Source organism: Peromyscus eremicus, chromosome 12 (genome assembly GCF_949786415.1).
Source record: "Peromyscus eremicus chromosome 12, PerEre_H2_v1, whole genome shotgun sequence".
In the NCBI taxonomy this organism is placed as follows: domain Eukaryota; kingdom Metazoa; phylum Chordata; class Mammalia; order Rodentia; family Cricetidae; genus Peromyscus; species Peromyscus eremicus.
Genome location: NC_081428.1, coordinates 30,071,152 through 30,085,211, shown reverse-complemented (window position 1 = coordinate 30,085,211; position 14,060 = coordinate 30,071,152). Strand labels below are relative to the sequence as shown.

The following is a 14,060-nucleotide window of genomic DNA, read 5'->3' as shown; positions in this document are numbered from 1 at the left end:
TATTGAAGTAGCTGGGTCTTAGGAAAAGATTTAAAGCTTCTGGGAGTGCCAAATCACCTTTGCAGGCAGAGGATCAAAGAAGAGGCCTGTGCAGAGAGTACCAGATTCCTTTAAGACCTCCTGTTAACAACAAAGTAAGTACTAATCATTTTATCTGAGGAAGAAACTGAGCCTGGGGCAAAGGTTATCTGAAAGATGAGAGGAATATTACATGGGCTTAGACAAGGGCTTCTTAGTGAACTGTTCCACCAAACAGAATGAAAAACTCACATTTGACTACTGGGTGATCAGCAATACTTTATATTAGTAATGAGAAAAAATAAAACCTAGAGAAAGACTTTACCTGACTGACTTAGGAAATTTGACAGGACCAGTGAAGGACATTTTCTAAGTTAATTGCCAGAAGAAAGCTTAAGACACTTTTCTTTAAATAATAAAATATATTTTAAATAGTAAAATTGAAGTATGTATAACATTCACAAGGAGAAAAAAAAAGAAAAACTAAAACAAACCTGCTGTGAGATTTCTTTCTGTACACTGTGAATATGTGTTGCTCTGATTGGTTAATAAATAAAACCATTTGGTCCATGCCAAATCAGGTTACAGCTAGGGAGGAAATTGAAAAGAGAGACAGGAAGAAGAACGGCAGAGGGGAGAGAGTAGCCAGCTAGACACAGAGCAAGCAAAATGACAAGGCCGAACTGAGAAAAGGTACCAAGCCATGTGGCTAAACATAGATAAGAATTATGGGTTAATTTAAGTATAAGAGCTAGTCAATAATAAGCCTGAGCTAATGGCCAAGCAGTTATAAATAATATTAAGCCTCTGAGTGATTATTTTATAAGCAGTTGCAGGACCATGGGAGAGAGAGATTTGTCTGGACCATGGGATTGTGGGGCAGAACTGGAGAAACATTCTGGCTACATATTTGGAATATAGTCAAAGGTGATGAACAAAAAACGACTGTAATCCAGAGAGGTAGAATATGCACCTTTAAGAAAGAGGGGAGTGAACCATTTGGAACTGAGCTGACTGAAATAATCAAGGCATCAAAACACACACAACTACTGGATCACCTTGCCTAGCCTTGTTACATTGGGAGGTGCTTAGTCTTACTGTAACTTGACATGCCATGTTTTATTGATACTCATGGGAAACCTGCACTTTTCTGGATAGAGACAGAAGAGGAAGTATGATGATATTTTATTTGTGCTCTGACAAATAAAACTTATCTGGAGATCAGAGGACAGAGCCAGTCACTAGATTAGACATAGAGACCAGACAGTGATGGCACACATGTGTTTAATCCTATCATTTGGGAGAAAGAGATCTGTCTGGATCTCTGTGAGTTCAAGGCCACACTGGGAACAGAGACAGTCATGATGGCACGCACCTTTAACCCAGCACTTAAGTTCTCAAGTGTTTGCTTGGGAAGGACACAGGCCTTTAATCTCAGGAAGTGATGGCAGGAAGCAGAAAGGAATATAAGGCTTGAGGACCAGGAACTAGAGGCTTTTTAGCAGCAGTTCAGTGGAGACACTTTTTGGGGGAAGACTCAGAGGCTAACAGTCTGAGGAAACAGGATGGGCTGAGGAGTTGGCGAGGTGAAGTTGGCTGTGGTTCATTTTGTCTCTCTGATCTTTCAGCTTTAACCCCAATATCTGGCTCCAGTTTTTTTTTTTTTATTAATAATACCTTTTAGCAATTCGTGTTCCAAGGAGGGGATGGGGGTGGGAACTGGGGAGTGGAGTAGGGGAAAGGGGAGGAGTTTGGAGGGGAGAATGGAGAAGGAGGCTGGGCCTGGGATGTAAAATAAATAGATGAACAACAACAACAAAATCACACACAACTAATTCAGTATTGAAATAAAACTTAAATTTAAGTTATGTAATTTATTGGAATCATTTCATTAGATTATATAACTGGTCTGACAACCTCCAACCTTAGAAAAAATAATAACATAATTTAGACTTTAGAAATTAGAACAGTTTTGAAAATAACTGATTGTCTTCCTAAAAATTGTGAATGTATACTTATCAAAAATGTAAAATTAACAAATTATGATGTAGTCTGAAAGCTGAAATGATAATACTTTAAATCTTTATGTATTTAATGTGAATAATACAGAGAAGGTCTTATTTATTTTCTTCTGTTTTGTATATAAAGTCACAATCTCTGGCTCACAACTTAATATTTTATTCAAATGAAGATATTTAGCTTAAATGAATCATTATATGAAAACCAATTTGTAAAATCAAATTGAGACTATGAATGAATAATCCATCACTTCTCAAAGTTGATCCTGTGTATATGTTTGATTGAAAAATGAAGAAAAGAAGAGGAAAGGAAAGTAATTATGTGGCCAGAGAATATTGTTAAGATGTAGGTTAAAGCATAGTTCTCAGAACCATTAAAATATCTAAGTGCACTTCGATTTAATTTTAGATAATAGCTCTTAAAAACAGACTTAAAAGGTTCATAGAAGAGCATGGACATCTTCCAAACCAAGGGATTTAGGGACACGTCCTTGACTTTTCTTAAACACCTGTTAAGACAATTTGTATGTTTAAGTCTAAGTTTATGGATTTGATAAATGTATTTTATATTCATAAAAATAGTGATACTTGAAAAATAGCAAGAATTTGGTTTAGTATAACTATTCTGAGGCAAGGAACCTTGAGGGGTTTTAAAAAAACTACCACCTGGGTTTATGTTAATCAACATGGCCTAAGAGTCACCTATAGAGAAAAAAACATTAAGGGGTTCTCTGCTACTTTTCTAACTAATGACAAGTCATATGTGATGAAGTATAAAAATTAAAATTAGGCTGCATTTACCCATTTAAAAATTGACTGCAGCACTATCTTTATTTACATTAAAACATATGTCAAAATTTGTTTTATAATTTTTTTTTAAGCTAAAATCACCTCAAGGTCCTTGGGGGAGCATCTGAAATGTAAGTGTGGTAATGGAACAGTGAAATTTGTACTGTAAGGGATGTGATTTGGGACTGGCACAGCTCAAGAATACCCCACAAAGTCAAGCTTTGGTGGACAGGCAATTCAATTAATTCAACTTTAGATTTAAAATCAATAAAAGATGACTAATCACTGAAATAATTTCTAAGTCTGTTCTTACTTTAGAGGGTAATGTTTATTGTCCAAGAGATTCAGGAACCTGGAATTTACAACCCTTGATCATCAGATTTCCTGCTTAAGATTCTTTGAAATGTATCTTGTCTTTTGAGTCTATCCCTATGAACAAGTATTCCATTCTTACCTCATTAGGACATTGTTAGTTCATGCTTGTAATATGTAATGACTCTTCAGGTATTTCTATTTCTGTTCCAAAACCCCAAATTCTAATGTTAAATCTCAAAATACCCCTCTACCAGATGAGTAAAAAGGCAAACTCAACCCTCCACTATAGATCCGTTTCCTTCACTTCAGTGCAATAAATTACCCAAGCTTAATGGATGAAAAAAAGGCACCTATGCTATCCTGAGGATTATAAAGCTTACTCTGGTCTTCCCATCACTAAATCAAGGTCTTTGCTGAAGACTGAGGTTCCCATGGAAGGCTTGCAGAAATCTTCAAGTTCACTGGTGGTCAGCCATTCATTTTTCCAGTTCCGTGGGTCTGAGGTTTCAGTTTTCTTATTGCTGAAAGGACAGATCTATGCTGCTAGAGTTTACCAACTTTAGAACATGGCTCTGACAAACTGTTGAAACAACTATTGATTTTCTTGAAGACAGACAGAAGAATGTCTCCCTGACTCTTTTCCTCTTGAAGACATTAACTTTGTATGTCAGATTTGCTTTTGATAATTTTCCTTCCATGACTGCAGAAGGGATCTATGGCTGTGAATGCAAGACTCCTTTTACCATATAAGGTAAAATAATCAAAGCAGCCAGCTCACTTCATATTCAGGATTCCCTCCTACACTTAAGGAGAGGGGGTTACATAAGGATATAAGGTCCTTGAGGGTTATCACAAATTTTGCTTAATACATTAAAGTAAAAGCTAGTTATCCAGAAAAGAAAATCTCAAGATTTGGTAATAAGAAATGCTCAAACTGTAAATTACCAAGCATATAAATAGAATGGAAACTTTAATGCAGCTGCCAGCTCTCAGGGTGCTGAACGATTTAGGAAGGCAATACACATCTTTTTTCACAGTAAATAGCAGAGACCCAGACTTCCTTACTTCACAGAAGATTAAAGGCTGCAGTGAAACACCTGTGGTTTGGATGTAGAGCTGCACAGAAGTACCAAAGGGATGTCTGAGTCAATGAATGGATGGGCAGGGAACCCAGAGTTAGATGGAATTGTGATGATTTCATTCTCTCCTTGAAAGCTTTTAGCAAAAATAAGTCTCACTCCTGCTCAGACAATATATTCCTAACCTCTTAATCAGGTGTAGGTTTTCCACAGCATATCTGAACTCTAGCTCCTTGCTTGTCTCCTAATCACATCATATAGAAAACTTCACTATTATTCCAACCACTTTTCTTCATTACAGAGATAAATGAAATCCCTTTCTGTAGAACATCCTGTAACTTACTCCTAGCTCCAACCCCATAGATAGATTTATAAAAACCTATTTATTCAGTAAGTATCATTTACTAAATGCTTGCTTATGAACAAACACTTGAGGGGGTTGGCTTTTCCCAAAATAAGACTGGTCTCTCCTTTTGCACAGACTTCAGCCAGTTCATGTATTGTGCCTGGGAGACCTCATTTTTATACAAGCATCTCCCATTTGTGAATTTACTAATGGACCTCTTTTCTTTTTTATTCATAATTTTAATTCAGAGACATACATACCTCAACAATCATTAGTTGCTAAATATAGAAATAATAACAAAAATGATAAAATATCTAAAATGTTCTCAGCTATTCTTTGTACATGGCAGCAATTTCTATGCATTCAGCCATGTCTGTTACTTCCTGCAGCTGTACCAGGGAGACATTATTACATTAGTTTAGCAGATGAGATGACAAAATCTCAGCAATGAAGGATTTCTACATAGATAATTTATATTTATTCTGTTCTCTAAGTGAACGAAGCCTCAAGATGAGTACAAGTGTCTTTCAAACGTGTGACACTGTATAGAAATACATATTTTCAGGTTCTACCCACTACTCGACCAGAACATCATAATCTGAGATGCGACATGCCATGCACTCAGTTTTGAAATCTAATGAAATTTAAGAACATGAAACTCTTGCTCCCTATGTGGATAAACGTGACCAAGTAGTGCTTGATTCACCCAGGAGCATGAAAATGAAACCTATAGGATAGGTCATTCAAAAAAAAAAACTTATTTTTATAGAGATTGATCTTCATAGCAAATTATTCTAATAATAATTATTTTAGTAACTGTAATCACCTTAAACATCTCCAGGTTAAGGGTCTTGAATAATTCATGTGCTACTTATCTCATGTGCCCTGATACTCTGCTACATTAAAATACTTACTGAACTGATTTGGACTGGATTCTAATAGCCTCACTTTCCCCTGTGTGTGTTCAGAGTTGCAAGTGATACTGTAGTAAATTCAGCCAGGCAATAATGGAAGTCACATATTTTTTTCTTTCTATCTCTGGAAAGACAAGGTAGTTGAGATGATGATGGACCACTCCTTGCAGTATGGAAGGCTGGCTTAAGTAACTGTTCTGTAAAATAGCACTTATCAAATTCAGAGGACAGCAAACACAATGAATGTTCACTCTGTGCAGTGTACTGCACTTATCTTATTTACATGTTCACCTATCAAAGTGAAGTTTACACCACTCAGGAAGCTTACCATCTGGTTGGGAAGACAGACAACCTACACATCCAGAGGAGCTATAAACAAACAAGATGATATACAGATGATTAAAATATGAGGTTCATAACAGCTCTATAAACTGTTATTGCACTGCAGAACATTAGGAAAGGAGGCTTCATAACTTCAGAATACAGAAGAGAATCATATGGCTGATTCTGCATATGTTTTTGTCACAGTGATTGTTCAGATCTTGATATATATATGCCATCAAAGTTCTGTGTTTTTTTAACATCAAACTTCTCATTTTTAGAGATAAACATAACAATATGACCTCCTTACTTATATGCTCAGATTTGTTTCATAGTCAAATGAGAGGTCACCTTTGTTAAAAATTAATTTCTTGCATAAAATATTAGTATACTACTGATTTTCCATGAGCTTACAGTGTTAACTACAGTCAATCAACATTAATGAACTATCTAATGTTTTACCCTCATTAACTATCCTGGGGAGACAGGAGAGAATAGCCCTTGGAGCATCAAGAAAATGCTAAGAACATGTATTCAACAAACCAGTTCACTATGTAAGAGTTAAGGAAGGGATGCAGGTTATAAAACAATTCACTGGGCTGGAGAGATTGCTCATCTTTTAAGAGCACTTTCTCCTCTTCCAGAGGACCTAGCCTTAATTTCCATCATACAAACCAGACAGTCACAACTAATTGTAATTCTGACACTCTCTTCTGGTCTCCAAGTCATCCTAATATGTGAGCCCTACACCTCATACACACACAAGCACATATGCATGCACACACACACAAACATAATTATGAATATAAAGTCTTTTAAAAATTATTAACAATATATTTAAGAAGTTCTTACAAGTCTAAACCAAGTCTTTCAAAGAAAAAGACATGTGATGCCTAAGAATTTGTTTTCTAGAATATTCCTGTAAGCTGCAGAAGGAATTTATACATATCCTATAGTATGGGGCTTTCCATTAGAAGTGCTTAACAGAAAACCGACTGGAACACAGTGGTCATACTAGTATGAACTACTTAATTCAATCATACATTAGAAAATTTCTATTTAAACTTCTTTGAAAACATCAGACTATGTAGGTTTTGTTTGTGTCAGAGTAAGCCTTAAATCTGTACAAAACTTCTACATTACTATGATTTTTTTTTACTGAGACAACCAATTCTTTTACATTTATGAGAATTGCTAGAAATCAAATTTATTGATGTTTAGTTTTTCCTTTCAAAAGTTTATAATTTCATAAGTCTACAAGATGAAGAAATAACTCATGCCAGCTCCCTGACTGCAATATATATTATGTCTGTGGGAGCTAAACAATGATGTGCTTTCTACTCTGTTTGCAAGTATTCATCTACATGTTTTTTCACTTGCATTAACTTATTTTCTAGCCTTGTCTCCTATTAAGTATATGTTAGTTCTAAACTTGTGTTTTTATAAGCAGAAAAGGAAGTACACTATGATTCTATTAAAGATTACTATTTATTTATTGTGTGTGTGATTCAGGGTGGAGCACATATGTGTGCATTTAGAGTTCAGAGGACAACTTGCAGGAGTGTGTTCTCACTCCATAATGTGGTTCCCTGGGATGGAACTCTAATCTGCAGACTTGGCATCAGACCTTTACACTCACTGAGCATCTTGATGCCCCATAGTAATGATATCAATACACTTCATGAAATTATCTAACAAGAATTTGGTTAACCTCATTTGAATTGTATTCAATCAGTAAGAAATAGTGTAGTCTGAAAAATATAGAAAATTCTCTGTTTCAACACAGCGTTCTAATTTCTGTGTATCCATGTTGACTTGAGGACTTTCTCAATGATTTACCTTTAATTTCTTTGTCGTTTTTGAACCATCTTATATCAGCTGCAGGTTTACTGCCAGATGTCTTACACGTTAGCTGCATCAGGTCTCCCTCCATGACTGGTGATGAAAATCCACTAATCTGTGGCTTCTCCGGAACACCTGAAATTTAATCAAATAAGGAAAGTGAGTGTCAATCTGCAGGGATGACCTAAACTCCTAAATGATAAAATAGACCTTTTCAAATATAGTGCATATGCATACACAGCATCCAGAAAGAACATTAAAATGTGTATACTTCAAAGTCTTTTAAAACAAAAACTGTAAAATTTCACCTCCAAAACAGTCTTCGTAAGCTTTAAAACACTACCATTAAAATACCTTGTGTTACCATTACAGCAGTCTAAGAAGGTAGACTTCGTGTGATTGGCAAATAGAATACCATATATTTAAAATACATTTTATGTTTATGTGTATAATATATGGGTATGTGCATGAATGTGTACATGTTCGTGTGGGAGTTTTCACAAAGGCCATGCTGGTATGTGGAAGTCATAGGAAAACTCACGTGTGTGTTTGAGGTATGGTCTTTCCTGCTGTTAAACACTGTGATTGATGCTAAAGGCTAGATGGTACACATGTTTCCTATGAATTCTCCATCTTTGTCTCTCCTATTCAGCTGTAGGAATGCTGGGTATGCAGAGCCAGCTTTTCCAGGCTTCTACAAGGGTCCTAAGTATCCAAAGTCACATGATCAGGGTTCTACAAGAAATGTTTTTTCACCTGTAACCATCTGCACAGCCGGAATATCACACATTTTCTGTGCTATATTATTCCATTATTTTCTTGGAGGTCTATTAATATATCATGTAGCATTATTCTATAATAGAGGTGCTATGAAGTTGTCCTCATTGTACTGCTCTAACTTACTTTTGAGAAGATTAAAATGTAAGAGTATTAGAAAGCTCCACTATGAGAAATACAAAGTTAAACAATAACAAACATAAAAGAGGGATAAGCCTACTTCTCTTAACTAGCTAGTTGGTCTGTGTGTGCTCACCTTTATACCCTTTAAAAAAAATCAATGTCATACTGCCATTTAATAAACTGCACTCTGCAGTCATTTATTCTTTGAGTCTTGAGTTGGCTCTACAGAACAATGCATTAACCTTAGGCAATTGTTATCTCAGAACACTCCACTTTAGTGGATGTATCTTGTCCTTAACGGCAAACTTGTGAAGATTTTTATGAAATAGTTCCAGTGGGACTTGCAATGAAACATATTTCACATCCCAAGCACAGAACCAATTTGCTAGCTGGATTAACTTTAATATTCCTATCCAAAAGGATGTTATGCATTGGCTATTTTAAATGCAACACAGTGTCTTTATCTAAAAAGGAAGGCAAGCTAGGGGCAAAATGGAAAAAAAAATCAATCTTTAAATTTCTCCAACTTGTTCAGTACACAGGTGCGTTTCAATGAACTGCAGCAATTTCCGCTGACTGGGGCACTGTGGAGTCGATGAGCTCTGAGCTGCAGCTTTATTTCCTCCGAATCTCCATGAATGCATTGCTTTTTCGTGTCACTTTAACCTTTGGGAAAATAGCCTGATACTTAGAGAATAAAAGCACAAGGAAGCTACAAGCTGCATGCACAAGTGACATTACGCACTTCATTTACGAATCTAGAAAATACACATTTTTCTTTTTTTAAATAGAGACACATGGAAATGTCAGAGCCATTTAAAGGCACTATGGTACAAAAAGAGGTCATTTTTGAAAGCCACGGGTTATTAGGGGAGGTCTTCATCAGGTGACTCAGACAATAAGATGAAGAGCACACTGTGCACACGAGTTAGTCATTGTGCTCAGTATTCTATCGCTTTTTAAATGGCTCCAAATCACACAGCATATGCACGATTTTGATATAAAATTAATTGGAAGAAAAACAAACAACAAACAAAAACAACGAAAAATAGTTAAGGCACAAAATTGCATTTTGCTTTCTGGTATCCACTTTAACCTTTGTGTCTCCTTTTGTCCACTTCTCAAATTAAAGTAACTAAATGATTCTAAAATGTCTTTTTCTGTGAGGCAGCAATATATTAAATTATGTCTATTGATTTGATGTTCAATAACTATATTCTGAATGAACTGTGTTAGAGCTGTGCACATCTTTCTGGGAGTGTGATTACATGGTGTTAGTCTCTAGCACTTACCCAGAACAGTGAGATAGGCCTTGGAAGTTTTGACAGGCATTGTAAATAAGGAGCAGGTGTACTGTCCTTCATCAGACAGAGACACATCACTGACACTGATGCTCAGTTCATGCCAGGAAGCGCGAACCAGCTCGATTCTATTGTCCCTTAAAGCTGGAAACAAAAACAAATATTGAGAATGTGAAAAACACACAGTAAGCATATCTAAAAGATAGATTTTGAACACAATACAGTGGATATTTTATTTAACCATTCATTGAATTTTTACCTTCTGAAACACACTAAAGGATGGTTTCAGTATGTTAACAACAACAATTAAGAGCTCCTTCATCTTTGAAGGAATAACTGTTTAGTTACATGGTAAAATCCAGTATAATACTTTGAGTGAGAATGAGGTTGAGGATAATAAAAATGGTTTCTTTCGCATTATTTTTAATAGAATGAATGCTAATGACAGAAATATTATGAAAATGAAAGACAGATACATTTGGGGAACTGGAATTACTAATGTCTTCCAAAACACCAGCAAATATTTTTTTTTGTATGTGTGTGTGTGTATTAAACAGCAGTCCCTGTCATGGAAACACTAACTGAACATTATTTATACCAGAACTAACATTTAGCTGAGTGTTAATTAGCCTTACCTGTTGCCTACATTTGCCCTGATTGGGTAGTGTATTATGGATAATATATTATAAGGTTAAAATCACTTTTCTATTACAGCTACTTCTAGAGCATCTGCTAGACTCTTACAGATGTTGCACCTTTTTACTCAGCTGGGGAGGGAAAAAAATGAATGTGTATTATGTACTTCATTAAGAATAGTAATACAACCCAGAATCAAGTGAGAGATAGTTAAGAGTTTTCTCACTGACAAGCAGCCCCAGAAAGCAACTACATCTCCACAGTGCTTTGTGACTCGTTCTTTTTAGAGACAAAGGAACATTGTCAGTACAATGCTGGAATCCCTTGCAATACCTTCACCACCAGGCAGTCTCATCAGGGGAATGTCTGCTTTCTAAAGTGACAAGTGTAAGGTAGATATTAGCATTAACTCCTGTGTACCCAAAACAAGTCAATTGGGACAGATAGCACAACAAAGTCTCACAAAAACTGGACTCTTCTGAGAAACATACACAATATATAACTGCAAACCAGGACCTGTGTGCTACTCTGAAAACATGCAGAATGCACCTACAAGTCACCCTCTATTCTAATAGTACCCAGCTTTGATGTAGCAGACAAAAATGCCAGGGTATAATTCATGAAGCAACTTATTGCTATGGTTAATTATATGATTTATACTCTTGACAAGATTTAGAATCACCTAGGGGACACATCTCAGTGCATTACTATGAGGGATTATTTTAGGTTAGTTGAGGTAGGATGACACATGATTATGAAGGGTGGCACCATCCCTTAGACTGACAGCCTGTACTGAATAAAAGGGAAAAGACAATCTAGATGCCCTTCAACTGAAGAAGGGATAAATAAAATGTGGTACATATACACAATGGAGTACTACTCAGCAGAGAAACAAAAATGACATCATGAGGTTTGCAGGCAAATGGATGGAACTAGAAAACATCATCCTGAGTGAGGTAACCCAGACTCAGAAAGACAAACATGGCATGTACTCACTCATAAGTGGATATTAGATGTAAAGCAAAGGATAATCAGACTGCAACTCACAACTCCAGGGAGGCTACCTAGTAAAGAGTACCCTAAGAAAGACACAGGGATCACCCAACGACAGAGAAATGGATGAGATCTACACGAGCAAACTGGGGGTGAGGTGGAGTAATGGAGGGCAAGTATTGGGGGAAAGAGTTTAGGGAGCGGGAAGTCCCAGCTGGATCAGGAACAGAGTGGGAGAACAAGGAAAGAGATACCATGATAAATGAAGACCCCATGGGAATAGGAAGAAGCAGAGTGCTAGAGAGGTCCCCAGAAATTCACAAAGATATCTCCACAATAGACTACTGGCAATGGTCAAGAGAGTTCCTGAGCTGACCTACTCTGGTGATAGGATGGCCAAACACCCTAACTGCCGTGATAGAACTCTCATCCAGTGACTGATGGAAGCAGATGCAGAGATCCATCGCCAAGCCCCTGGTGGAGCTCTGGGAGTCCAATTAGCAAGAGAGAGGAAGGATTGTATGAGCAAGAGATATTGAGACCGTGATTGGAAAAAGCACAGGGACAACTAACCAAACTAGTGGAAACACATGAACTGTGAACCAATAGCTAAGGAGCCCCCATGAAACTGGATCAGGCCCTCTGGATAAGTGAGGCAGTCCATTAGCTTGAACTGTTTGGGAGGCCCCCAGACAGTGGAACTGGGACCTGTCCTTGGTACATGAGTTGGCTGTTTGGAACCTGGGGCCTATGCAGGGACACTTTGCTCAGCCTGGGTGAAGGGAGGAGTGGACTGGACCTACCTCAACTTAATCTATCAGGCTGGGCTGACTTACCAGGGGAGACCTTGCCTTGGAGGAGGTGGGAATGCGGGGGGGGATGCTGGGCAGTGGGAGGAAGGAGGACAGGGGAATGAATCTGTGGCTGATATGTAAAATTAAATTATTTATAAAATAAAAATATTTAGAAATAAAAAGGGGGAAAGTCAGCTGAGCACTTCTCTAATTTCTGACTGTCATGCAATATGCCAGCTGCCTTTTATCCTTCTGCCATTCTTTACCTGATGTATTGTATTCCCTGGAGTCGTAAGTCAAAACAGACATTTTCTTCCTCAAGTTGCTTTTGTCCGGAATTTCTATGGCATCCATGAGGTTAGGAATTAAGACTCTTGCCACAACAAAAACTAGGCAAATAATAATTTTAGTGTGGAGTGTAATCAAGGAACCAAAACTGAGAAGAATCAGTTATTGGGGTTTTTCTGCCAATGACTCTAACTGTACCTTAACATGTATTTCCTAGTCATAGTGGAACAAGTACAAAAATAGAAAAGTTAGCAAGAAAGTGAGGTTGTAAAAATATCATGATAACTGGAAAATGGAAGCATATATACTACATATATATAGTAATTTTATGTAGCCTTAAAAATAATGAGATCATAATATTAGAAGAAAAATATACATAATTTTAAATCATATTCTAGAATGTTGCATTAAGATATACAGTATTTATATTTTCCATCAAAAGGCAAAATCTAAGTAAAACATTAAAAATGTTTGTGTGCACATTTACATGTGTGTTTGTCTGTTCAAAACTTAAAAGGAAATAAAGAAAGGAAAAAGACACGAAAGAATGGAGAAAATGGAGAGGTTTGGGAAGTGCAAGTAGTAGGGAGGCAGTACTGGGAAATGACTGGACAGGAATAAACAAAATAATCAGTTGGAAGTGGGCAAGTACAAAGAGTCCATCATGGTGAAGGGCATGATTGAACAAAGCATAATAACACATGTATACAAAGATGTTGTAAACCAAAGTTCACACACACACACAAAAGTACTGACATAGAACTTGCTACAAGTTTTATTAATGATTAGATCTCAGTGATTATGGATGGGATGTTACAGGTCCAGAGCCTAATAATCTTGAGCTATCTTTATTCCCTGACTAATCATACACTACCTGACTCTGTGTGCACAAGCATTGTGTGACTACAAGGTAAAACTTTTAGAATTATATAAATTGAATAAACACTCTCTGATCTCTTTTGAGGTAAGAGCTGATGTTGTTGATATCATGTTGTGATACCATGATGTGAGGAAACCCATCACATTTTTATGCTAACCTACACAATAAATTGAAATTTTTAAACAGAATTTAAAATACATCAAAACAAAATCATAAAAAATTTCAATAATACAAATTAGCCCTTACTACATATACTCAGTATGCAGTTCTTTAAAAAGACAATATACTTAGAGCATCAGATTTCACCCAGTCAGAACAACCAAGAGAACACAGATGGGGAGTTAAAAAAATGAAAACAGTGTAGTCTTAGTGACTGTGAGAAATCCAACACAGGTGCCACTATGCTCTCTGTAGAGAAGAAAGAAAATAAGTTTGAAAAACTAGTAATAACTTAACAACTAAACCTTTCCCAAGTTGGCAAAGAACATACATGTACAGAATCAAGACACTAAAATCCAGGTCAATATACATTAAAATTAAACCAAATTAAAAAAAATATTTAGAGGAAAAAGGTAACATTAAATATGTTAAATATGCATACAAATATAAATCTTCATAATTAAATC

At 36.4% G+C, this 14,060-nt stretch overlaps 1 protein-coding gene across 1 annotated transcript in view; it reads right to left on the bottom strand.

The window, feature by feature from the left end:
- Cadm2 (cell adhesion molecule 2) overlaps positions 1–14,060 on the bottom strand; it is a gene marked incomplete at its 5' end in the record, with an annotated part of 227,892 nt that overhangs the window by 134,102 nt on the left and 79,730 nt on the right. The window contains 2 exons of the mRNA XM_059277714.1: positions 7,640–7,777; positions 9,835–9,987. Of these exons, the coding sequence (XP_059133697.1) occupies positions 7,640–7,777; positions 9,835–9,987 (291 nt within the window). The remainder of the gene's footprint in view (positions 1–7,639; positions 7,778–9,834; positions 9,988–14,060) is intronic.